Here is a 25,155-nt window from a genome sequence, read left to right as displayed (position 1 = left end):
AAATCCACCTTCCAAAAAGATATGCTTCAAATGAGAGAATCCGCCTAACAGTTTACTAGCTCCAAAGGATCTATGCCACAGGTTAAGCATGTGACTCCTTCCGTCAGAAGTATTTTTTTTAAAGAAAACCTGTAACCGTTTTGTTTCTTTTTTACCCTTAAGTCATTGCACAAAGCCCCTCCTTCTTTGCACTCCACCATGGTGTTCTGCAGAATTTCAAGTAAAGCTTAGATTCTCTTCAAGTTTTTTTTTTTTTTATTGTTATAACACAAAAAAATTCCTAAACTTTTAGAGAAAAGCCAAATCGGAGACGGGCAAAGTAAAGGCATTTCTTTTAAAGCTTAATGGCAACAGTTTTATAAGAAGTGTTCGGCTTGGAGACTCCCCCTCCCCTGCCCCCGACAAAGCAGAATTCAGGTCATATTTTGTCTCAGTCTTTCTCATTACTCAGGAGATCTCGACGGGGTCGGTCTGGAATTGAGATGAGCTCAGATTTACAAGGCTTCAGGCATAGATCAGTTAAGATCCACAAGGCACCTCCCACACCAGGGGTAGTCAAAACTGCGGCCCTCCAGATGTCCATGGACTACAGTTCCCATGAGCCCCTGCCAGCGGATGCTGGCAGGGGCTCATGGGAATTGTAGTCCATGGACATCTGGAGGGCCGCAGTTTGACTACCCCTGTCCCACACCCTTGACAACCAGATGATGGATCTTTTTTTTTAAAGACACACAAACCAAAAACGAAACCAAAACTAGAAGGCCTACCTCAGTTCAAAAACTAGGAGAGAAAGAGATCAAGGAATGCTTCATAGATGAACCTGAAACACTCTTTTTAAAATTAAAAACAAAAACAAAAATAGGTTACCTGTAAGTAGCACATAATCAAGGAAACAACAACAAAAAGATATAATCGGTTTCTTATAAGCTAGGCGGCATAATGCATAAATATAAGGAGAGGGGGGGGGGAAATAAAATTCACAGTTTGTGTTTTTTTTCCTTAAAACTAGAATTCAAGTTTGGCTAATAAATCCTAGCATTTGCAAATTACGTTCATTTCTAGCTACAACAGAAGAGAGTCAGTATTATCCCCTAAAATAGGCTGTTATTGTTTGTTTGTTTTGTCTTTTTAATTAAAGAAGAAAAAAGCTCTGATAGAAAATTCCTTTTGTAACCAATGGATGCAGCCACCTGAGTGCATTTCCCATTCGTCTGCTTTCACTTCAGGGAAATCCGAACTTGATTGCTAGAGAGACACATTTAGTAGTTTTTGGAATGGTAGCGACAGCAGTGGAGCGGTGGGGAGTTGTTTTGGGGTTTTTTTTTGCTTGTTCCAGCTTGGTGAATCGCCGTAGAATGAAGCAGAAGTCAGAGTGTGGTGCTCGGATTTTTCCTTCGCAAATGAAAGCCGGACTCTTTGCAATCTCGCCGTTCTGCTGGGGGTCAGGCGGTTGGCATCAGCTGACACTTAGCTGAGCAAAGCCAATCAGTTTTATCTCGTCAGGGATCTCGGTACCATCGCAGCCAGAAGCCTGGAAAGGCATGGGGAGGGGAGGGGAAACAAAGGTTGGTGATGTGTAAGGAGAACGTCTTTATAGCCATTATGTGCAGACTGGAGAACTACACATTAGGTTAGATCCTGCCAAAATTTACGACCACACAGTTGATCCCTAGGAAAAAGCCCGAAGAGCGAGCAATGCAATACTTACAGGGTCATGGAGAACCATCTCATCCCCCTCCCCGACAAAGAATCCCTCTGCTCCCCTCCAGACCAAGCCAAAATCATATAAAAACCAAAACCACATGACTTTCTATTAATATGAACTGGCTAATCATTCTTTACCAGATAAGCAATACACCAGGAAAAGGAATGTTTTTCTTTTTAAATAACCAGCTTTACTTGTTGGTGTTTTACAGTGCAGGCTGTAAGGCGAATGCACAGGCACGTTCTTGGAAACCAGTAGCCTATAAATATTCTAAATAAATTAATGACCCTGTTCCTATACCTCAAATGACAACCAGCTAGACAAGTCGACAAGGAACAGGCCAGCAGAGTCGGAGAAGCTGGCACCAGGAGCATCTAGCAGCGACTGAGATCGCCCTCTTAGTATGGCCTCTCAGCCCATTAAGTACAGGTTAGCTGCCAATGTCCTATTTTGGGATATGCTGCTCAATTGGAAAGGGACTGCTTAACTCCAAACGGTTTTGGATGAAACCCATTCTCTAGATCAGTGGTTCTCAACCTGGGGGTTGGGACCCCTTTGGGGGTCGAACGACCCTTTCACGAGGGTTGTGGCAGGGCAAGCAGCTTGGCCGGGGGGGGGGGAGGGGGAGCGCCACTGTTCCCGCTCTGCCTACAGGCAGAAAAGAGCGAAACGGCATGGTGGGACAAGAACTGAATTGAGAAACCCTGGGGGGAAAAACAATTTATACACAATCATGAGCCATGGATCTCCATGCCATTGGTCAGTTTGGGTTTAATTTCTGTGAAAGAACCCTTGCATAATTTTATGGTTGGGGGTCACCACAACAGGAGGAACTGTATTCAAGGGTTGCGGCATTAGGGAGGTTGAGAACCACTGCTCTGGACTCATTCCTTCCATGAATCCCAACCAGAAATAGCTTGGGATGACCTGGGGTCAAGAAGGCAATGGTGGGATTTTTGTGTGTCAGTTTTCAGCAACACCAACCTGACTACTGGTATTGGGAACTCTACACTCCAGTGATTCCATTACCCTGCTAATCATTGCCACAAAACTGAGAGGGTGGAGTTTTGTTTGGCATCAGGGCTATTACACAACAGCGTGGAAGAAGATTCAGTTCTTTCCTGCATCCTATTTCAGATCTACATGAAACCGCTGGGGGAAGGGAGCAGGAAATTTGAATGCTTTCCCTCTGAATCAGGTGGGGCTGCCAATGGAATGTATCAGTTTCTAGATAAAAAGCAGTAAAATGACATTCGGCCCAGGTAAGAATGACGTGGTGTTGGCCGGAGGTAGTGTTGAATCTGGAGCTAAAAGGCAAGGCATTCTGAACGGTTCGATACCCCTCCCTCCCTAAAGCAGGTTTATAACTTGGGGTCCGAATCTTTACCTGGATGCCTCAAATTTTGTCTGCACTATGCAATGCTGTTCAATCGACTTTAGCTGGTTCACAAACTGCAGAGTACCTCAAAGAGTATCGTCTAGTCTCAGTCACCCATATTCTAGTCCTTCCCCGATTAGATTACTACAATGTGCTCTACATGGGGCTGCCCTTGAAGACAGTTCAGAAACTTCAATTGCCCCAAAAATCAGGACTTCTAGCTGGGATGGACTACAGAAGCAATTCAGGGCATGGGTGCTGAATAACATATGGTAGCAGTAGGGTTGTCTGTTAAAAAAGGTTTTGACCAATGTATTCAGGTTTGTTTGATGGACAGAAATGATATTAAGCTGCTTACATTTGAGTAAGTAAGGCAGCATATTTAATAATATAAGATACCTTCTCCCTCCCATGCCTGCTCTAAGCAATTTCCTACTGAATACAACTGTGTTAATGCAGATGACCTTCATTAACTGTGAAGCGTACATTTATTTTATCAGGAAGCAACATCTTCTGATCAATACTGCTAATTAAATCAACAGCTTGAAGACATACAAGTCTCCTCTCCCTATTTAGGGCAGGTTAGCCTCCAGAAAAATAAGCCACAGATGTCCGACCCTCTAAACAGGGACTGATACGTTTGTCAAGAACATGCATTTAACACTTCAATTAGCTCTTCTCTGTGTGTATTGACTACCCCAGGAGTGCTAATATTGTAATTGTTCCGGGGATGTGGGCCTTTTAAAGCCTCTCTTAAGCAGACTACTTTTAGTCTGCAGGGGGAAAACACCATTTCCCGTTTTAAAAGCTGAGCTGAGAGACAGTAATCGTTGGGAGATACGGGTTCAAATCACTGTGCCATGAAATACGTCATTCATTCTCTTAGTCCAACCTTTCTCAACTTCTTTATCATTGAGAAAATGGGTGAGAGACATAGCTGTGTATACGCCCACCTGATGCCCCTCCCCTTCCACTCCCTCCTGACTCATCATTGGCCATCTTGGGAGGTGTGGGCGGGCTGACATGACCATATATAGTCATATTACCTGGTGAAAGTTTAACACATTTAAAAAATGTAAAAACTTAATTAACTCCCACCCTTCCAGGGCTGTCACGAAACCCCAGGGTTTCATGAAACCCTGGTTGAGAAAGCCTGCCTTTGTCTAACCTATCTCACAGGGTTGTTGTGAGGATAAATTGAAAGGACGAGGGGCACCATCTAAGCTACATGGAGGAAGGGAAGGGGGTTCGAAATGTACAAGGTGGGCTTGGATCATCCCCAAGATGTCTCTGCTCTTATTAGATGCTTTTCAAAAGCCTTTGCTGCAAGGAAAACCACTTTTTACAGCTTATATGACACTCTGAGAAAGTGTGTCTGTGTACATTTCCTGCTAAACTTTTTACAGGTAGGAGCTAGAAAAGGGAGAAATAGGTTTATTAGCAAAAGATTTTAAGAGGCCACATCCAGGGCAGCCCATTTAGGATATATATTGGTTACGGTGCTCAGTGTTTGTCGCAGCAGATGTGCTCTGTTTGGGTCTTCTGGTATTTTAATCCCTTTTATGTATACAAACGCCAATGGTAATTTACACATAACCACAGAAAAGTCTTGCAACAAAGTGCTGGGGGGAGCCATCTGTCAGAGGTTTAAGACCTCTTGTAGCTATTTAGTAGCTCACTGCCTCCTCCTCCTCGGGTAGAGTTTGCAGGACTCCATTTGGAAGATCTACTCCCAATTAATGTTTCATTAATACAGCAGCCCATTTCCCCCTGCAGAAAGAAAACAGCCATGCCGAAGTGACATATTGTCAGTCCACCACCTCTTCTTCAACCCCAATGCCTCAAAACACTGTATAGGATCCTATGAACTGCCAGGAATCTGCATTTGTAACTTGGCATTCCACCAAGTCTGGTACGACGAATTCCTGCATTAGCACATCTTTTGGGCAACAGCTTTATGCAGTGTGTGACAGACAGGGTAGGCCCCGCCTCTCCCTCAAAGCAACCAAAGAGAGCTGACAAAATGCTGGAGAGATGGTTGGAAAATGGCAGTTGAAGAGCAGTTGGAGTTAGCAGCTTAAGAGTGGGGCGGGGGGGGGGGGGAGCCCAATGTCTGACTGAGTGGAACTATGCAGAAGAGCTACTTAGAGCAGAGTAAATACAGTCAATTTATAACTGAATGATGGATCCCCGTTGCAAGAATAGGAACTCAGTTCAAAAGTTCAATGAAAGCGAAAAATTACTGAGAGAGCCAGCTGGGTGTAGTGGTTAGGAGTGCGGACTTCTAATCTGGCGAGCCGAGCTTGGTTCCCCGCTCCCCTACATGCAGCCAGCTGGGTGACCTTGGGCCAGTCACAGCCCTGATAAAGCTGTTCTGACTGAGCAGTAATATCAGGGCTCTCTCAGCCTCACCTCCCTCACAGGGTGTCTGTTGTGGGGAGAGGAAAGGGAAGGCGACAGTAAGCCACTTTGAGACTCCTTTGGGCAGAGAAAAGCGGCATATAAGAACCAACTCTTCTTCTTCTTCAGTAATATCAGGGCTCCCTCAGCCTCACCTCCCTCACAGGGTGTCTGTTGTGGGGAGAGGAAAGGGAAGGTGAATGTAAGCCGCTTTGAGACTCCTTTGGGTAGAGAAAAGCGGCATATAAGAACCAACTCTTCTTTTACCTCACTTTCATCAGTTTGCTCTTACCATAAATGAGAGTTAATTTCTTGTTTATTTAATGTATTCATTGTTTAATTAATGTAAGTTTTGCAAGCAGGTGGATGGGGCCTGGTGATGTGGGGGCTGAGGGTGGGGCATCTGCAGAGAAATGCCTGCGAACTGGCGCCCTTCCCTGGTACCCAATGTTCCCCCCCCCCCCCCGGGGAGGCTGTGGCATAGGGGCTGGTCACCTCAGGCCATGAGTCCCTTGGCTCATCCCCACCATAATAAAGGTGGGATGAGGAACTAGCAGCCCACACCAACGCCTGCAGCAGAAAGAAGGCTGTGGGGGTTTGTGCCAGGCGGCTGACGCGTATCACTCCATCCAACACAAACAGCCGCCATGTCCAGCCTCAGGTCTGTGGCGACAGGGGCCAGTGTTCCCATGGCCAGAATCTGTGCTGCCAAACCGTCCTCTGTCACTAGGCACGGGTCAGTTGGGGTGCATGGCTCCCACCACATGTGGGAGTTTAATGGGGCCCAGCGCGCCCCTATCAAGTATGGTGCCCATGGCGTGAGCCCTAATTACCATGTCCTAAAAACACCATTGTGCATGTTTAGGGCAAAGAAGCACAGAAACACAATTTAAGTTCTCAGATGAAACATACCTTATAGGATATGAATGAATTTTTTGACATCCTGTGAATGGAACAGTGTTTCAGCCTCAATCCCAACCACTGGGTAAGGGCTTCTTTTATTAAAGGGGCTAGGGCTACTCTGTCTCCAAGCATGAGAGAGAGGACCTGAGATGTGCCATGCCAAAGTCTCTCCATGTATTTTAAAAGAGACAAGAAGGGTGGCAAGTTTAACATGGTCTGGCGCAGGTCTGACCCCGTAACCTGGCAGGAAGGTTTAAGAGTGTGACACGCACTCTGTGTCAGTGGAGAAGGGGCATCATGGGGGCTAAACTGAGGCTATTGTACTTTGGTCATAGCATGGGAAGACAAGTGTCCCTGGAAAAGACAACAACGCTAGGGAAAGTTGATGGCAGCGGGAAAAGAAGACAAACACGAGGTGGATTGACTCTAGAAAGGAAGCAACAGCCCTCCGTTTGCAAGACATGAGCAAGTGACAAGACGTTTTGGAGGTCATTAATTCACAGGGTCGTCAGAAATGATTCGATAGCATTTAACAGAGAGAGAGAGAGATCACCGGTTAGTAAAAACCCCAAAAGGGCTATTTGTGTTTGCCTTTGCTGAAGTTTACTGCAGGCAGGATCTCACTCTGACTACTCCATCACAAGCTGTTTCACCAGCAGAAGATATGGAAGACCCAGAGGCAAGGAAGGGAGTAAGGTCAAGGAGGAAGATCAATGACACAAATCAAATTGAGGGGAAATGGATCGCAGCTTTTATTGAATACAACTGCATGAGTATTAGTGCAGCATGGGGACAGATCCTGAATCAGGCGGCCTTCCAGCTGTGTGATATATCCTTTCCTCACAGCCCTCCCGGCTGGGGAGAAGCTGCAGAGTAACAAGTCCTGGGATCCACATGAGTGCAGGCTGCTGTGGGGGTCTCTTGCCACCTGGTGGTTAGAGCCAGCCAACCGGTCACAAGCTGGACATGCTGCTGAAGGCACCCCATCCCAAGCCCCCTTTAGGGAGTGCCCAGAACTGGAGAGGCGGGAGCACAGGCTCAACCTCTCCCCCCCAAATGGATCTGTCCCAATGCCCAAACCAATCAATCAAGCTGTGATGAACATGTAGTGACACAAAAAAGAAGGCATACCGAAACGCACCGAAACGCATCTTGTAACAACTGAAAATGAAGGAAAGATGGAAAGGAGAGGCAGAATCAACTGATAGTGAGGCCCCAGCAACACCTTGACTAAACAGGGAAGGAGTGGAGTCCAGGTTCACCTGGAGGTCCGCCCCTCCCTGGCCAACCCAATGATAAAATGAAAATGGGCTGGTGCAAGGACCCCCTCTCCATGCTCCCTGTGGCTGGCTTGGACCCAGCAAAACAAGGCCTCCCTCTGCCCTCTCCCAGCATTGGACCACAAATGCAGGCTTTTGGTGAGTCAGGGCCATTGCTGCCCTGCACTTGTACTGGAAAGCTGCAATTGCTAAGGTAACTGACTCCAAAGCCTTGTGTTTATTTCAAGCAATCTGAATCTACTCTATACAAAGTTATTTCGTCAGCTCATCAATTATGGTTTACTGGCTCAGTCAGATTACTGAAAAGTTGCCTGGTCATGCATGACAACTGGTGTGTTGATGGCTTTGCTCACTTTGGCCGTTCTAGAATTGTTTACCATTGTGTTGACCAACTGCTCATTTATCTTCCGTGACTCATGCTTCCTTTCCACCTCTAATAGATCATAATAACTCAGCTCTACTGGGAAGCTTCATTAAAACACTGCTTGGGTCCACTTAAAATTCATACACATGGTAAGACTGTGCGGCCAGAGAGCAATATAATAGTTCTCAACTCCCAAGATTCCCGATTTCACTTCTTATAAAATGTAACACTGAAAAGGTTGTGTCACAGCAGGAATCCTTGCCTACACGACATTCAAAGGAAGCCAAGGAATGGCGCACCCAGTGAATTCTCAGGTTTTGTTGAAAGGAAAAGAAAATCCCATTACTATTTGTACTCCTCATCCAACGTGGAGTGGAATAGTCTGAACCCTACTTTCATCAGAGCCAAGGGCACTACTACTTCTTGGTACATACTGAGTTCTTCCATGGAGGTCAATGGCACAAATACAGTCAGCCTATCAGAGATACATCTGAACACTGTACACCAGTTGCAAGCATTGGGATTCATGTTCTTAACTCACGGCTGGTTAAAAGAAAGGATAAATGTCTCCAATATCGCAATTAAAGTCATAAAGAAATTCCAGAAGTGACTGCTGTTAGCAGTCGGACCCCTCCTCTCACAGAGCTAGAATAACAATCAACACTCTTCTTAAACTATCATCCTAAGATGTCTAAGTTCTGGACACTACCTGGTCCAAAATAACATAAAATGGATGTTAGTCAGGAACAAGCCTGGGCAAGTAATTTAGGAGTGTGAGTAATAACAGCTATCTACTGCCTCTTCCATGCCCTGTATAATTTGGGTCTGCCAATACCTATTGACTCACCCTTGGACTAACCCAGTCAACACCCAACCTTACTTCCCCTGCGCCAATTTACCTTCATTATGCAACAGTTATTCAATGCTTAATTCTATTCACCTCACCCCTTAGATCTCTTGAAGATTGATGGATATTATTCTTCCCTTAAAGGCTTTCCTATTTCCTCCCTAAGAGCCTCTTGTGGCGCAGAGTGGTAAGGCAGCAGTCATGCAGGCAGCCGGCTCAGGGTTGACTCAGCCTTCCATCCTTCCGAGGTGGGTAAAATGAGTACCCAGCTTGCTGGGGGGTAAACGGTCATGACTGGGGAAGGCACTGGCAAACCACCTTGTATTGAGTCTGCCATGAAAACGCTGGAGGGCGTCACCCCAAGGGTCAGACATGGCTCGGTGCTTGCACAGGGGATACCTTTACCTTATTTCCTCCCTGTTTTTTCTTAGTCAGCTCTTGTATGTGTTTTAGTGTGTGTATTTTCATCCATTCCTATTTTCTTTTCAATAAAAACCTTTCTGCTTGAATATCTGCTTGGTTTATTTTGAGAGTTCTCAAGGGGAAAACCCTGTTATACATAGGGGGAGAATCCCAGTTACCACCTCTCAATTTGTCACCTTAAAGCTAATTTCCCCAACTAATTAGGGTTCATACTGCTGTTTCATAAGAATTCAAACTTTGATCAACAACGTACAACCAAAGTATCCCCTTTCTAAGTTTATTGACTCTGATGTACAAAGAAGGAAGTAATCCTGCTTTGGACTGCATATAAGTTACTACTGGTGTGCGTATGTCTAAGGATGAGCAATGCAACCAAGGTTTTATCAAGAAAGTTATTAGTTAATGACAAAGTTATATTTTGAAACTACTTTGTCTCTGGTACATTGCCTAAAAGGAAAGCAAAGGATTTTTAAAGCTTGTATTTTTGTTCAAATAACATGCCAGTCTGTTTCAACTGGGAGCTGCATTATGCTTCCTACAATAGCCAATTATACTGAGGTCTTGGAATTTTACACATTTATTTAAATTATACTCTTTTGTCAGTCAAAAGAGAGGTTATCAGCTAAACACTATCTGGTCAACAACACAAATGTTGCACTTCTCACGTTTATAAGCTGGGTCTCAGAGCTGCTGCTTGTGATATGGGTGACTTTTAGGATCAAACCAGATGTTATGTTTTACACGTGATCACAAGTACAGGAAAGGCATCAGCTATGAATTCCTTGTGAGAATTCTATTCTGAAGCACCACAGGGGCCCAACTGAGATCATGACTACTGTGCAGGGGAGGAAGGGCTTCACCCTTCTCCCTGTATTATTTTCCTAGCCCCAAACAGCCACAGGGGACAATACTTGCTTTGTGTGTGTGTGTGTGTGGGGTGTACATGCAAGTGTTCACTACACATACACCCCATTAGGGCAAATAACACTCCATGTGACCTTTCAAGCATGGGGGAAGCTGAAGCTCCTCCCCACCCCCCGCAGTTCCGGTCTACACTGGGCCCCTGAAGCAATGCAGAACTGAATTCCTACAGAGAACCCACAGTTGCCATCTGTCTGCAAGTCCCCGCGAAGATCCACATTAAATGTAACAACTACACTGTGCCATATTTTGGCTTGAAAGGCATAAACTAGCTGAGTAGGTTGACAGCAGTTATGGGAACATCTAAGACTTGGGCTCTCGGGGCCTAATCAGCAAGCAGCTTCTATCCCATGCACATAAACATGGTTAAAATGACAACTCGCCATTAAGTGAGATGTTCCCTATTCATATTTATAATGACACTACATCATATTTATCTCGAAGGCAGTATATGCCTCTTTATATCTACTGCTGGGAATCAGGGACAAGAGGATGTTGCTGCAGTTATCCAGCTTGTGGGATTCCTCGAGACGGCTGGTTGGCTGCTGTGTCATCCGAACGCTGGACTTGATGGGCCTTTGGTTTGAGCCAGCAAGGCTCTTTTTACGTTCCGATTTCTAGGCCAATGGCTTCCAAGACGGGGGAAAGAGGTGGGAGATGCAGACTATAACCACAGACAAATATATGAAAGTGGGAAAGGAGAAGGGAAACATATGCATAGGAGAAAGAACAGAAACAAAAATTCAGCCACTTCTGAGAGCCGGCATGGTTATCCGTGGCACACTCTAATTTTAAGAAATGGGTTTGATTCCCCATTACGTCAGCTGAAACCTGCTGGGTGCCCTTGGGCCAGTCACAGTTCTCCCTGAACTCTCTCAGCACCACCTGCATTTCAAGATGCCTGTTGTGTGAAGGTCAGCTGCTTTAAGACTCCCTAAGGTAGAGAACAACGGGGTATGTGAACCAGGTTTTTGTACTGACTTCCGCACAACAAACCTTCAAGGACAGACTGCTCATCTAGGACTCCAGAGTTATTAAAAAAAAAAAGCCTTGTATTTATGGAACAGGGATCACCCTGGATAGGGTTTCTTCTGCTTCAGTCCAACCATGTTACATGCAGATGGTGACAATTCACATGCTCAGCTGAAAAATCACGCCAAGAATTCTATTGGGGTCATCTAGGTTCAGCACAGCAGCCAAGGGGGGAGGGGACAATGGGGACGGGTAACATGCAGCAGCAGGCATAGCATCAATGTGCTCGGGCCTTTACACAACACGCAGTACCTTCTGGAGTTTCTAGACACAGAGCTGTTTACACAGAAGGTTGTGTAGAGGCCAACACGCCGCCCCATGTAAGTTTTTGTTCTTTCAAGAAAATAAACTATCGCAGACCAATTGGCTTAAATGATCCCAATGTGAAAACCTTGCCTATGGCTATTCAATAAACTTGAGGCATCAGCAGTCAAGTGCAGCTGTTCAGCTTGTGGATGTGCAATACATCCCAGGCATCACAAACATGGCACAATCTGTTTTGCAAATTATTCTTTTCTGCAAGCATTTTTTTAAATTAAAAAAATGGCCATTAAAACATGGGTTTCTGCTTCAGACTGTACAGTGTAATAAAATGCTGAAAAAAGTCAATGCTCAATACCGCAAGGTGGCTAATAAAACATCAGGAGAAAAGCTGGCCCAAAAGACAGGTAATTCTGTTCTATTTACTAATATTACTTGGTTGCCAATGTCGCTTTACTTACCAGCTTAAAGGTTAATGTTTTCAAGGCCTTGGGGTCATCAACTATTTTTTGTAAATTAGCAGCAACTGTAGAAAACAAAGCATAAACAGAAATAGAATATACAGAAAAATAACACGAGATAATCAATAACTGAAGACCTATATTCACAAGAAGCAGAATAATGGGTATCTCTGTAATAAAGATGACAGCCCTACAAATAATTCAATTGTCCTTCAGGGGAAGGGAGCTAATAGAAATAGCCAGCTTTATTTTCTGGGATTCCTTGCAAGGTTTTTCCTCCACAGGGGAATGCTAGAGAAAAACAGATCAACATTCAAAATAAATCAGCCTTTTGCTCCAATTTTTTCCCCACAGGTGTTCCTCTGCTGGAATCTTTCCATAGTCAAGGATGTCTTCACATCAGCTCCACACCTGTACTCATTCCTTTCAAAATTATGATAATTTCTGTCTACTCAGCCGGTCATTAGAAACTTTACTCGACACGACAAACCTAGACGTTAAAAATACTTAACCGGGAAAACCAATATTCTCTTCAGGTAATGGCATATAATTCAGAAAAACTATGCAACGTTACAGTGGTGCAAAATGGTGGAACCTTATGAAAAATAAATGTTGACAGAGGAAGCATTACAAGACAATTGACCCTTTCCATTGAGAGAGAGGTAGAGAGTGAGAGAGATGGAGACCCTCAGTTGAATCCCCCCTGTACCTCAGAATGTCACTGGATAACCTTGGGCCAATCATCCCCTCTCAAGCCTAGCCCACCTCTTGGAGGTGTTGCTGGGCAGATAAAATTAAGGGACCTATTAGATATGTGTACAACTACTGAACCCATGGCAAATACAAAATAGGAATCCTTTGGGTAAGACTATATGTAATTATTATGCCCCTCTAAAGCACAGTCACACTCAAATGCACAAATATTACAAAAATTAAAGCAACACTATTAAAAGAAGCAGCAGGGAATCAATCATGAAACAACTGGAGAGACTGAAGAAGACCCTTAAATGTGTCTTAACGGCAAGTTAGCATTTAAAACCTGTCTGCTAATAGCAGAGTTGAACTAAATATCAATGCCATAAGAATTCTGAGGGGTCAGATCTTGGGTCTGGCTTCCCCAGCATCTTGTTTCCAAGAACAACTGGATAGGTCTCCGAGAATCCCAGAAGTGTGCATGAAGGGAATAAGCTTCTCCCTGTGGTCGGAAATTTGGAAGCTCAATTTAGCTGTCATGCAATACTAACATTTGGGGCCAACTGCAGACAACGATGGACTTCTGTGATTGGAACCAAAAGAATTATTTGGTCTTAAGTAGCTGCTGGAAGAAGGGAAGGAAAGATGTGTATCAGTACTACGGAAGAAGAAAAGTTTATCCCCCCCCCCCGCCCCGTGCTCTTTCTCCATTTGAAAGTAATCTTCCCCTCATATTACTTTCAGCTCTCATGGATGTCCATGCAACTCTATTGTGATGTTTTTTATAATCAGTTTAAACAATTTACTGCGTCCTTTGTTTTGCAAAGCTGACATCTGCTGTTATCATTGCTCTTCTGAATCTTAGCTTTCATATTATTCATTTTGAGTGCTTGTTCTTGTGCAGCCAGAATGTCCTTCCATTTCTTCAAGTGTCCATTTTGGAGCCACTTACAGGTATCTTCACTATCAATTTTGTTGCCTATATATTTTAAAAGTATTTCCCATGCAAGTGCTGTTCTTTCCTGTCAAAATGAGTTTTGATTTCAGGTTTGTTTGTTTGTTTGTTTTTTTGTAATCTTTGGTTTCTGCAATTTTAAATAAGTCTGTCTTGTACACTTCAACTAAAAGCTTCTCTTTGCTTTCCTTGGCACGGTCATTCATTGCTCGTTTTTTCTTCTTCAACTGCTTGCTTAATCTCTTCAACCTAATGTTCTTGGTAAGTAAAGAATAAACATTTCTTCTAGAGATTAGATAGTGATGTCACTGTTGTGAGTTTTGCAATCTATTGCTTCTAGTTCAACGTAGATGTGATTTATTTCCCTAGATAAAAGGGAAATCAAGAGATAAACCATGCACGTCTCTGATACCTCCGTTTTTTGTCTTGTTTTGTTTTGTTTGTTTTTGGTCTGGCCAGAAAGAAACTGAAGTTTTTTGCTGCTTCAGCAAAATGGGAGGTATATCAGATTTTATCTTTACTTCGTGCCACGTTTGCATTTTTAAGTCAGCCCAGACACATTTCTTATATGATTAACAACAGACTTAAGTGATGAATGGAGGTCTTATATATGATGAGAATAGATTTCTATGGTGAGATTTCTTTTTTTCTTGAAGTTAGAAATAAGCTCATTACTACTTAAAGATTTATGACTTATTCCATTGAAAGCAGATAGAAGTGTAAAGAATTTACAGCTTTTGAGACTCTCATTTTTCTAACAAGAGACTATTCCATTATGTCTTGTTTGGACTTTTCTAAAAATACACTTCAAAAGCTTTTTCTGATTGATGAATGTGCAGATGAATAATGAAGATACAATGAGTTGCTGAGAAATGCTTTTTGTTTACATTCTTGGAGTTCCAAACGAAGGTAAGTTTTCAAGGAGCTCTGTTGCCTTGGAAATTGTTTAGCAACAGAAGTGCCTAACACAACAATGGTTATACCATGTCTGAATTACTGTACCTTGGAACTGATTTGAAACAGACGTTTCATGGGATTTGGACTTGGACTGCAATTCTCCCCTTCTCCCCCCCCCCTTTCTCTCTGCTTTTGTGGACTTTATACAACGCCAATACAGGATTCTGAAAACAACAGGTGGATAATACTAGCTAATTTTAAACTGGTGAAACTAAGGTGAGTGGGGGGGGAATTCTGAAAATTTGAGATCTACCAAAATTATCTGATGAAGATACTGGGATTACTGTGGTTTGGTGTAGTGGTTAGGAGTGTGGACTTCTAATCTGGCATGCCAGGTTCGATTCTGCGCTCCCCCACATGCAACCAGCTGGGTGACCCTGGGCTCGCCACAGCAATGATAAAACTGTTCTGACCAAGCAGTGATATCAGGGCTCTCTCAGCCTCACCCACCTCACAGGGAGTCTGTTGTGGGGAGAGGAATGGGAAGGCGACTGTAAGCCGCTTTGAGCCTCCTTCGGGTAGGGAAAAGCAGCATATAAGAACCAACTCTTCTTCTTTTTGGGATCTGAAAATAAAAACTATGGACTTGGAAGAAATATGGACTTGAAAGGCTTGGAAGGCTATGGACTTGAAAGGTTCTGTACAAAAGGCAAAGGAAATTCTACACCTTGAAGCAGAAATGGAGAATGAAGAACAAGATCTGTGAGATCTACAATTATCAGTCTCAAGAAACGAAGACAATAGATGCTATGGAACTAGATGACATGGACTTGGGAGAATGGTTGAAAAAACCGGTAAATTACTATTTCAATTAGAAAATAACTATAGTATTTGTAACAATTTGGAAACCTTCTGTAGACCTCCTGCATGAGTTGAACAAGAATGAAATTATTGGTTTGAGGACTAAAGTGGAAAAATATGAAAGTATAGAAAAAAAGTTGTTTTAATTCTTTATGAACTAACATAGTGTAATAGATATCAATTTGATTTACAATCATCATAGGCATGATCAGAAGCCTCTTCATGTCTATATTTTTTGCTTTGTTCTTTTAACCGCAATTTAGAATTTCTAATATTGGAAAAAAATAATGATTGTGAGTGGTATTAGATCAACTACAAAAAGCAGCAATCATACTGCATGTCCTTGGAAAATCCCTAGTTTATTATTCTGTTCCACTTTCTTCTCCATTCACTATCATGGCATTTAATAAATAATAATAAATGATTATAATAAATAAATAAATAATAAATAAAAATTTGATAACTATTACTACAATTCTGCAGATGCCTATCATTTCTTGTGCTTTCAGAATCCATGTGTGAGGAAGCGAATCAAATGTCTTCTTGTAATGAATCCAAGCAACATTCAAGTTGATTTTCCAACTTTTACAATTTTGTAAGACCATTTAATTGATCATTTAGTGATCTTTAGTATCTCAGGATTTTTGGAACATTCCCTTTTGTTCATGGGACAAGACTGAATTGAGCTACCGATATCCTTGGATGGATATCTGTCAGTAGTTTAAAAGCTGTTGGGGGGGGCGGTAATGGGGGGGGGGAGTTGCTTGGCACTGCTCTTTTCTATCTGTTCTTCAGAATGAAAATGTCCTGTCAGCTGTTATCCAATCTTCTACAGCTTTGAAATGAAGCACATCATTAATCTGTTATACCAGTCATGGACAAAGTCTTGCCAACTTTTAAAGTTATTAGTTGTGGAATATCTCTTCCATGTGCTTTCTGGTTTTTCACTTTCTTCTGTTGCTTTGCAGCCTTTCAAGGGTTGTTCCCATGATTTTTATCTTGTAACCTGCCATGAGCCGGCAGGAATGGTGGGGAATAAATTCTAACAACAACAACAACAACAACATTCTGAGACATTCCATTTGCTTTTTTCCAGTTATCATCATCATCAGTCGGTGGGAGGCTGTGACAGCAGCTGAAGGGTGTGGAAAGGAGCTGCTTAAACCTTTTCCAAGCAGGTTTCCTCCAATTATAAGCCCTGTCCTCAGTTTTCTCTTTGCGAAGAAAATATATTGGGAACCATACTTTCCTTGTAGCTGGGAAAGCAACTGATATAGCAGAAATTTTGAACAGAAACAGCTACAGTAAAAGGGCAAACCCCTCCCTATACAGAGGCTGACCCCCCCCCCATATATAAACAAAGTTTTTACCTTTAAAAATTCAAGGGATTGTTACATGCCCTTGACTTTTAGCATCCAGCCTGGCCTGGATTTCCTTCTTCCAGGCTGCCACTGAAAGATCTTTTGACAATTAAAACCCTGACATTGAATACCTATTATATGTGTAAAAGAACGAAGACTGAGACAATGGAACACTAGGCAACTCACCCAGGTAGCTTTATCTAGCTAAGCAGCAACTTTTAATAAGGATACAAGAAAGTGAACAGACTCAAGGACGGAGTCATAATGTATTGAGATATGGAAAGCAACTCAGAAACAGCCTTTTCAAAAAGCAGTGTTTACCTATGACTTGTACCTTTGGCAACTGCTAACATCTTTCCTTAGTTGTAGCTCACATAGCTCATGAATCATGGTATATTTAGGAACCGGGATGGAAAAGTTGCATAAAGGATGTCTAAGTGCAACCTTCAACTTGATGAATGTATTGAGAGACAGAGGTGTGGAAGACAAGGGAATAAATAAGCAAAGAAAAGAATGATGAAAGTGAAAAGAAAAGGTAAGCCTTCAGAAGCTTTGGGATATTCTCTTGTGCTTAAACTACAAATGCCACTGCAAATTAGGGAGCGACTGCATGCAGGCTCTTTGATCTCCCTGTTTTTAATATAAAGCAAAACAAGCAATTCCTACATGTTTTGGGGGGGAGTGCAAAGCAAATCACAAAATAAGTCTCCCTGGGATTCTTCAAAAGAATTAAACATCTTAAAAAAGAAAAGAAGTGTCCTTAAGCAAGTTCATTCTTTGGCATCTGACTGACATGACCAAATGACTGCAAGTGATTTCTCTGTTCCACCCAGAAATTATGTTCCAGGGGGCTGTTTCAGTTAATCTTCCATGCATTTTCCGATAAAGTATATCAAGCCTCACACACAATTTCTCCTTACTCAGTTTTACCAGAAATCCATTAAAAAAAATCCCATAAAATATGTCAATGTCTCTCTTGCTTACTAAAGCATGGACTGGTATCTTGGAGACCCAGGTTTGACTCCCAACTCATGCTCCGGAATCTTGCTGGGAGACCTCAGGCTCTGCATGGACATTAAAGTCCCCCAGGATTAGTAATCTAAGGAACTGCAGGGCTGGCAGGACATCTGGCAGAGTGTTGGGCTTGTGGTAAACCAGCCAAATGGCCACACTCTCGATTGTGCCCTGCCCAAGGCCAACATATTCAGTTCCTGGAACTGATGGTGGAGGGAGTGCTCTGGAGGAGAAATCCTCATGGATTAGGATTGCCACCTCTTCCCCCCGTCCCACAGTCAGTGACCGATGGTGGACAGAGAACCTGGCAGGGGCTAGTACCTTAAGGGTGACAGCTTCCCCCTCTCTGGTCCAGGTTTCTGTCATGCACACCAGGTCCACTCCATGTTCTGCAAAGTATGCTTGCAGAGTAGAGGCTTTGTTGTTAATTGACTTGGCATTGCACAGTATCAGTGTTGGAGGCGGATTATTAACCTCTGCCTCTACCCTAGTGGCCCGAGAGATCAGGCAGAGGTTAGAAGGGGTTTGAACATAACCATTATCTCAAATCCCTTTTTTTTGTCCAACTTCCTCCCACTGATGTACAAGTTTCAAATTTTGAATATAAAGCCAGCTGGACAATTCCATTAGCAAGAGGCAATACTGAAGCACTCTTCTTCAAATACAGTCATATTGATTTTTTGCTGAAAACTCCTTGATTGTATGTACAGTTCTTTTGTTATTATTGTTGTTGAGAGGCATTTAGCTGCACTGGATGAGTTCAAATCCCCTAGTCCGGATGAAATGCACCTGAGAGTGCTCAAAGAACTTTCCAGAGAACTTGCACAGCCCTTGTCCAAAATCTTTGGGACCTCTTTAAGGACTGGAGATGTCCTGGAGGACTGGAAGAGAGCAAATGTTATTCTGATCTTCAAAAAAGGGAAGAAGGATGACCCAGGAAACTACAGACCAGTGAGTTTGACCTCTGTTGTGGGTAAGATAATGGAGCAGATATTAAGGGGAGCGATCTGCAAACATCTGGAGGACAATTTGGTGAACCAAGGAAGTCAGCATGGATTTGTCTCCAACAGGTCCTGCCAGACCAACCTGGTTTCCTTTTTTGATCAAGTGACAGGTTTGCTGGATCGTGGAAATTTGGTTGATGTTGTTTACTTGGATTTTAGTAAGGCTTTTGATAAGGTTCCCCATGATGTTCTAATGGATAAATTGAAGGACTGCAATCTGGATTTTCAGATAGTTAGGTGGATAGGGAATTGGTTAGAGAACCACACTCAGAGTTGTTGTCAACGGTGTTTCATCAGACTGGAGGGAGGTGAGTAGCGGGGGTACCTCAGGGCTCGGTGCTCGATCCGGTACTTTTTAACATATTTATTAATGATCTAGATGAGGGGGTGGAAGGACTACTCATCAAGTTTGCAGATGGCACCAGGCAGTGGGATGCAGCGGTAAATAAGGCAAATGCCATTTTGGGCTGTATCAACAAAATCACAAGATGTCATAGTCCCATTGTATACGGCACTGGTCAGACCACACCTGGAGTACTGTGTGCAGTTCTGGAGGCCTCACTTCAAGAAGGGCGTAGATAAAATTGAAAGGGTACAGAGGAGAGCGACAAGGATGATCTGGAGCCAAGGGACCAAGCCCTATGAAGATAGGTTGAGGGACTTGGGAATGTTCAGCCTGGAGAAAAGGAGGTTGAGAGGGGACATGATAGCCCTCTTTAAGTATTTGAAAGGTTGTCATTTGGAGGAGTGCAGGATGCTGTTCTCATTGGCTGCAGAGGAAAGGACACGCAGTAATGGGTTTAAACTACAACGATATAGGCTAGATATCAGGAAAAAAATGTTTCAGTCAGAGTAGTTCAGCAGTGGAATAGGCTGCCTAAGGAGGTGGTGAGCTCCCCCTCACTGGCAGTCTTCAAGCAAAGGTTGGATACACACTTTTCTTGGATGCTTTAGGATGCTTTGGGCTGATCCTGCGTTGAGCAGGGGGTTGGACTAGATGGCTTGTATGGCTCCTTCCAACTCTATGATTCTATGATATCATTCTCAGTGCCTATCATTATGGACAGGCATAGTTTTACAGGGGTGACTTAAACGCTTCTGTCCATGACACTTTTGTTTATGTCGTTTGTTTTATATTGGTGGTTCATAGTGATGTTTTTAATTATTTTATTGTACTTGCTTTGATTATACATTTGTTTCAACTATTTTTCCTATTTATATTTGTTTTTATTGTTTGTTTTTACTATATTTATTTTTACTTTGTTTTACTGTGTACTATTTTATTATATTGAGCTGGGCTCTTGAGAACCAGTATGCACATTTCTAAGTCAAGGGAATAAATATGTGAGCCAGGGCCCTGTCTGAGGTCACTGAACCTTGGGATCATGCTCTCTGGTGGTTTTCATGCAGCAAGAAATGCAAACCAAAACATGGTCAATAAGGTTCATCAATGGCACTAGAGCTGCCAGCCTCCAGGGGGAGCCCTGAGATCCCCAGGAATTACAACTGATCTTCAGACAGCAGAAATCAGTTCACCTGATGGAAACTGAAGGCTCAACTCTATGGTATTGGAGAGCTACAAGCTGCTACCAACGTCATGAGGAAGCAGCATTAAAACCCGCAAACAATGAGGTTGGGCAGGGGCAAATTCCTTGTGCGGAAATGGTCATGAATAAGAGATATGAGAGCAATGAATTGGAGCGATGAGAGCCCTATATACCAAAAGATGTAGGAGATGGTTTGAAAGGATTTGGGAGACACTGAAGATTAAATGTTTCTACTTCCTCTAAAATGAGAGCTTTCTAATTCGACATGCCCAATTTCCCAAGACTATTCAATATAACTTGGGGGAGGGGGAGGCTGTAAGATTCTAGGGATTCTTCCCAGGTAGGTTTGAAGAACTAATAACACAGATGTTTCTTTTTTGTTTTGATATGAGATTGTGGAAGAACAGTTTGACTCTCCTTTTTCTGAATGCCGATGTAGCATAAACTTTGCCGTGTTTCCATGAGCCACTTAAATTATTTTACTAAAAACTGTTCCTTCATTGTGGAATTATTTAATCTAGATAGACTAGACTATATATGTTACAGTGAATACATTCATATTTTGCACAGATGTCTGTTCCACCAGGTCTATGGTTGAGGTCAGGAAATCGAGGAAATGCTGGCCTCCCTGTGCAAGAATCCATTCCCCTTCTCAAAAAAACCCTATCTGCCCAGTATAAAATAGCACCCTGTAAGGTTTTAAGGAGGCAGCTTTTATTATAAGTTAAATGTATATTATGATTGTTTAATTCATGACATTTATATTATTTCTGTATGATTTTATTTGGTTGGTATCTGCACTTCGCCCACGGGCTATAAAAATAAAAGCGAATGGCAGGCTATAAAAATAAAGTTGTTATTATTATATTACTAGGGGCCAAGCCCATTGCATTCAGGAATACAATGGGCGCTTGATTAGGGGGGTGGGGTTGAAGAACTCTGCGGATGGTCTCCCCCTCCCCCTAGGGCCTGGAAAGGCTGCAGGCAGCTGTTATGGAACTCACCATCAGGGGCAGCTCTCATGAAGCAGGGATCTGCAGCCTCCAAGCCTCAGAGGGAGGTGGAAGGAGAAGGAGGTGGTCAGGGATGAGGATGGAAGGTGATTGGCTGGCTACTGGACAAACAGGCAAGCCGGTTAGAGAAGGAGGCAGGGGCGGGACAGCCGCCCTGAGTGTGTGTTAAGCACCGAGTGGCACTTAAGCCATGAGACATGCTCCTCCTCCAGAAATATTAAGTGGAACAGATAATACAAATTTTCCTTTAAAAACCCTCAAAAACCTGAGTATTAGTACATAGATAAATGTGCATTAAAAACTTCAAGACTATTAGTTGCCCAAAATTGGAAGCAGCAAGATGTACCAGGAGTGGCCACATGGCTGGATAAAATCAGAGAGTTTACCAGGATGGTTAAATTGACTCATTTGGTAAATAGAAGACCCCCAGAAGAACGTTATGAACATTGGAACAATCTGAATTATATCAACCAGTAGCTCTGATACATATTGTTTATTCTGGAGAGTGTAATAATCTACATTATGTAACCATTTTTTTCTTTTTCTTCTGTATTCTATTTCTCTTAACAAAATAAATATAATTTAAATAGTCAGTACTGCTCAAAATCTGCACAAAGAAAAATCCAATGTTTCCTGTCTGCGGCGTAGGTACAGGGCTTCTGTTTGTTCCTGTTGTATGGATTTAACCTATAAAGGAATTACAGGGAGGGAGACATCCCTAATTTAAGACAAGGTACATATCCCCTAAATGCACCACCCTTTCCACAGGCCGTGAAGCTGAAGGGAGGGGAGTTTTGCCTCATCGCTGAACAAAGGGCTCAAAAAATAGATTGTGAGACGTAGTGCTAGATGATGAGCACCACAAGACACAAAAGCATTTTAAAAGGAAACAGAATCCACAGTTATAATCTTATTACATAACGCAGCTACTGATGATTCAGGGCACTATAATTATTCATAGTGCCATCAGCTGGCTTTCTGCTTTACAGAGAAGAAAATGGGGGGGGGGGGAATAGGCCCTTACCTTTACAAACTTACGATCTAAAATTTTAATGTGAGACGCGGACGCAAAGTCAAGAAGTAATGAACGTGACCAAACTATAGTTACAAATGCTCTTTTGTCCTTGTGAGTTTATTTTCTGGGGATAGAGTGGCAGGCAAGGTAATATGTCTGTACCTCTTATTCTTCATTCCACGCCCCCTCGAAGTAGTGTCTAATAAGAGCTCATGCCAAATTAGACTTGGAGATGAAGCACATTCCTGATTAACATCACACAGGTAAGAGCAGGAACACATGGCTTTTAAACAGCTCTCAATCCATACAATACTGCTGGCTGAAGAACACTAGAAACTTGACCCACAACTTGAGTGGCTGATTTAAACATCAAGTGTGGTGCGGGGTGGGTGGGTGGGAAATCCTCCCCCCCCCCCCCACTATTACATCCCCTCTACCTGCTCACTTTTGAGATTTATTTTTTTTAAATATTACAGTGAATATAAAATCTCACGAGGCTTTTGCAGAACACAAGAGTTTTGTTTTCGCCCCCATTATAAACAGGCCAAATTTCTGCACGCTTCAGCTGAAAAGGCGGAATGTAATTTATCAGCTGCTTTCTATCGGGTGGGGAGGGAGCGAGCTAATGGAATCAGTTCCTCTCTGCAAACAAGGTTAACCCAGCTAATCTCTAAAGCCTTCCCGGTGTGAAAAACCTACGGTGAGGGGGAGAGGGAAGAGACATGTCAATAAATCAAGATATGCACACAGTAAGCGTGTGGCCTGCTGTTATTCAGTGTATTCTACATACCCGCTCCCCAAATCTGATTTGGCTTTTTCAGTTTTCTGGTCACCAGAGGTCAAACCGAAGTTCTACAGAGATACGTTTCAAACAAGTTTCATTTTATCAGTTTAAAAACTTGGAACCCATTTTCATTTTAGCCAGAGAGAGATTAATGGCTCCCAAATTGTTAAAGTGTATTGTTGCTGCTGTGGGCCTAGCTATACATAACAAAGATGTGACAGCGTGCCCTGACTTGCCTCAAGGATTTTGAATCAGAGGAATGCTATGAGTTCCAAAAACCCAATTTGGTTTGGGACCACAACATGCTGGAAGAGGGACCCTATGACTTCCCTCACACTGCTTTCCTCACCTGAAGTGGTCAATTTGCCCAGTTGGGGAACCCTGTGTATATTCCAGGAGTACAATGGGGCCAAAACCCCCCTCAATGGGGCCAATGCCCCCCTCCCTACATCACTGGATTGTGAAAAGTTCTGAGCACACCTGAGCACATTTTACGTGAAGTTCACTGAAGTCACAGAAACTGACTGAGCAAAAAGAGGTTACACTGCACCTTGCAAGGCCCATTTCCTTAAAAAAAGGGTCTCATTTCAATAATTTACTGGGGAGATGGGAGTGAGGTAATCCTGAACAGAAAACTTTTACATCTTTCTTTTTCTCACTTGAGACGGGGGAAGCAGAGTTTAGTGAAATAATATTCACCCCCTGCTCATCTCTGTTTCTACTTCTGTTACCTGCTAATATAGTCCTGGCAGAGACAATATTGATGCTCCTTGCTGCTTATTAGGTATTTGTTTCTCCTCCTTTTCACACACGATGCAACAAGGAAGCAATATTTCTTGCCCCCACTGACTGATTATGCACAGCAGCGGCTGTACTGGGACGCTGCCGGTGCCTTGCAGCAGGATACCATGCCCCGCCACTTCCGGAGGACGCACAGGGGAAGGAATCCCCCGGTAAAGAAGAAGAAGAAGAGTTGGTTCTTATATGCTGCTTTTCCCTACCCGAAGGAGGCTCAAAGCGGCTTACAGTCGCCTTCCCATTCCTCTCCCCACAACAGACACCCTGTGGGGTGAGTGAGGCTGAGAGAGCCCTGATATCACTGCTCAGTCAGAACAGTTTTATCAGTGCCGTGGCATGCCCAAGGCCACCCAGCTGGTTGCATGTGGGGGAGTGCAGAATCGAACTCGGCATGCCAGATTAGAAGTCCGCACTCCTAACCACTACACCAAACTGGTGCACATGGACAGCCCCAACATTGTGCATACGCATGCACAATGCCAGGACTGGAAGAGACCATTGCACTGTGCAGTGGTGGCAGCAGCGGGGGGAGCGGGGGGCATGGGGGCCCCTCCACACAGTGGCGGGAGAGCAGTGTGCCGCAACCCACCACTGTGGGGGTGGGAAACCGCCCTGTTCGGCTCTGTGGCACCGTGAAGCTGATCGAGGTGTTTGGTGTCCCTGCAGGGGACATTATGCACGGGGCTAGCCCAGCAGGGATGCGAATGGCGACCACGGCTCATAGGGAACATGGAAGTATCTGCGTTCGCTTACCACGGGCCATCCGAGGCCCTGAATTGGGCCAGGGCTGGGATGGCAGCCACATCATGCATAATCAGGAATTAGCCCCCCAGCCCTGTTTCTGCTTTCCGCCCCGTGCATAATTGGTCCCTATGATTTTTTTCCTCAGAGAGCACCACATCATCACCAAATCTTACTGGCTGGGTGGTGCACTATCATGAAGCCTTGTTTTGGGATTCTGTGAGGTAAGAGGCAGAGAAGGACATGCTGTCAAGTAACAACTAACGCATGGCAACCCCCATCCACAGGACACTGCAGGACAGAGACAAGCAGAGGTGATCTGCTATTGCCTTCCTCCACATAACAACCCCTGCCTACACGGACTGTAGCTGACCCAGCTTAGCTTCCGACTCCAATCAGCTCGGGCTGGGCTAGACTATTTGGGCTGCTTTCATAACGTAAAGAAGGAACAGATAGGGAAACCACCTGCAGGTGAGTTATTCCAGGGGCATTTTCTT

At 43.5% G+C, this 25,155-nt stretch overlaps 1 protein-coding gene and 1 long non-coding RNA gene across 2 annotated transcripts in view; one reads left to right on the top strand and one right to left on the bottom strand.

Annotated features, from left to right (window-relative positions):
- Positions 1–669: 669 nt before the first annotated feature.
- STK39 (serine/threonine kinase 39) overlaps positions 670–25,155 on the bottom strand; it is a 177,026-nt gene continuing 152,540 nt past the window's right edge. The window contains exons 17-18 of the mRNA XM_077319812.1: positions 11,976–12,040; positions 670–1,531 (exon numbers count right to left, since the gene is read on the bottom strand). Of these exons, the coding sequence (XP_077175927.1) occupies positions 1,457–1,531; positions 11,976–12,040 (140 nt within the window). The 3' untranslated portion in view covers positions 670–1,456. The remainder of the gene's footprint in view (positions 1,532–11,975; positions 12,041–25,155) is intronic.
- LOC143829265 (uncharacterized) lies at positions 14,493–21,892 on the top strand. Its single transcript, XR_013228044.1, has 3 exons — positions 14,493–15,374; positions 15,891–15,976; positions 16,478–21,892. It is a non-coding gene; the product is annotated as an uncharacterized LOC143829265 (long non-coding RNA).

This window comes from Paroedura picta, chromosome 2 (genome assembly GCF_049243985.1).
Source record: "Paroedura picta isolate Pp20150507F chromosome 2, Ppicta_v3.0, whole genome shotgun sequence".
Lineage (NCBI taxonomy): Eukaryota > Metazoa > Chordata > Lepidosauria > Squamata > Gekkonidae > Paroedura > Paroedura picta.
The sequence above is the reverse complement of the archived record's forward strand: the minus strand, read 5'-3'. Positions and strand labels throughout refer to the sequence as shown.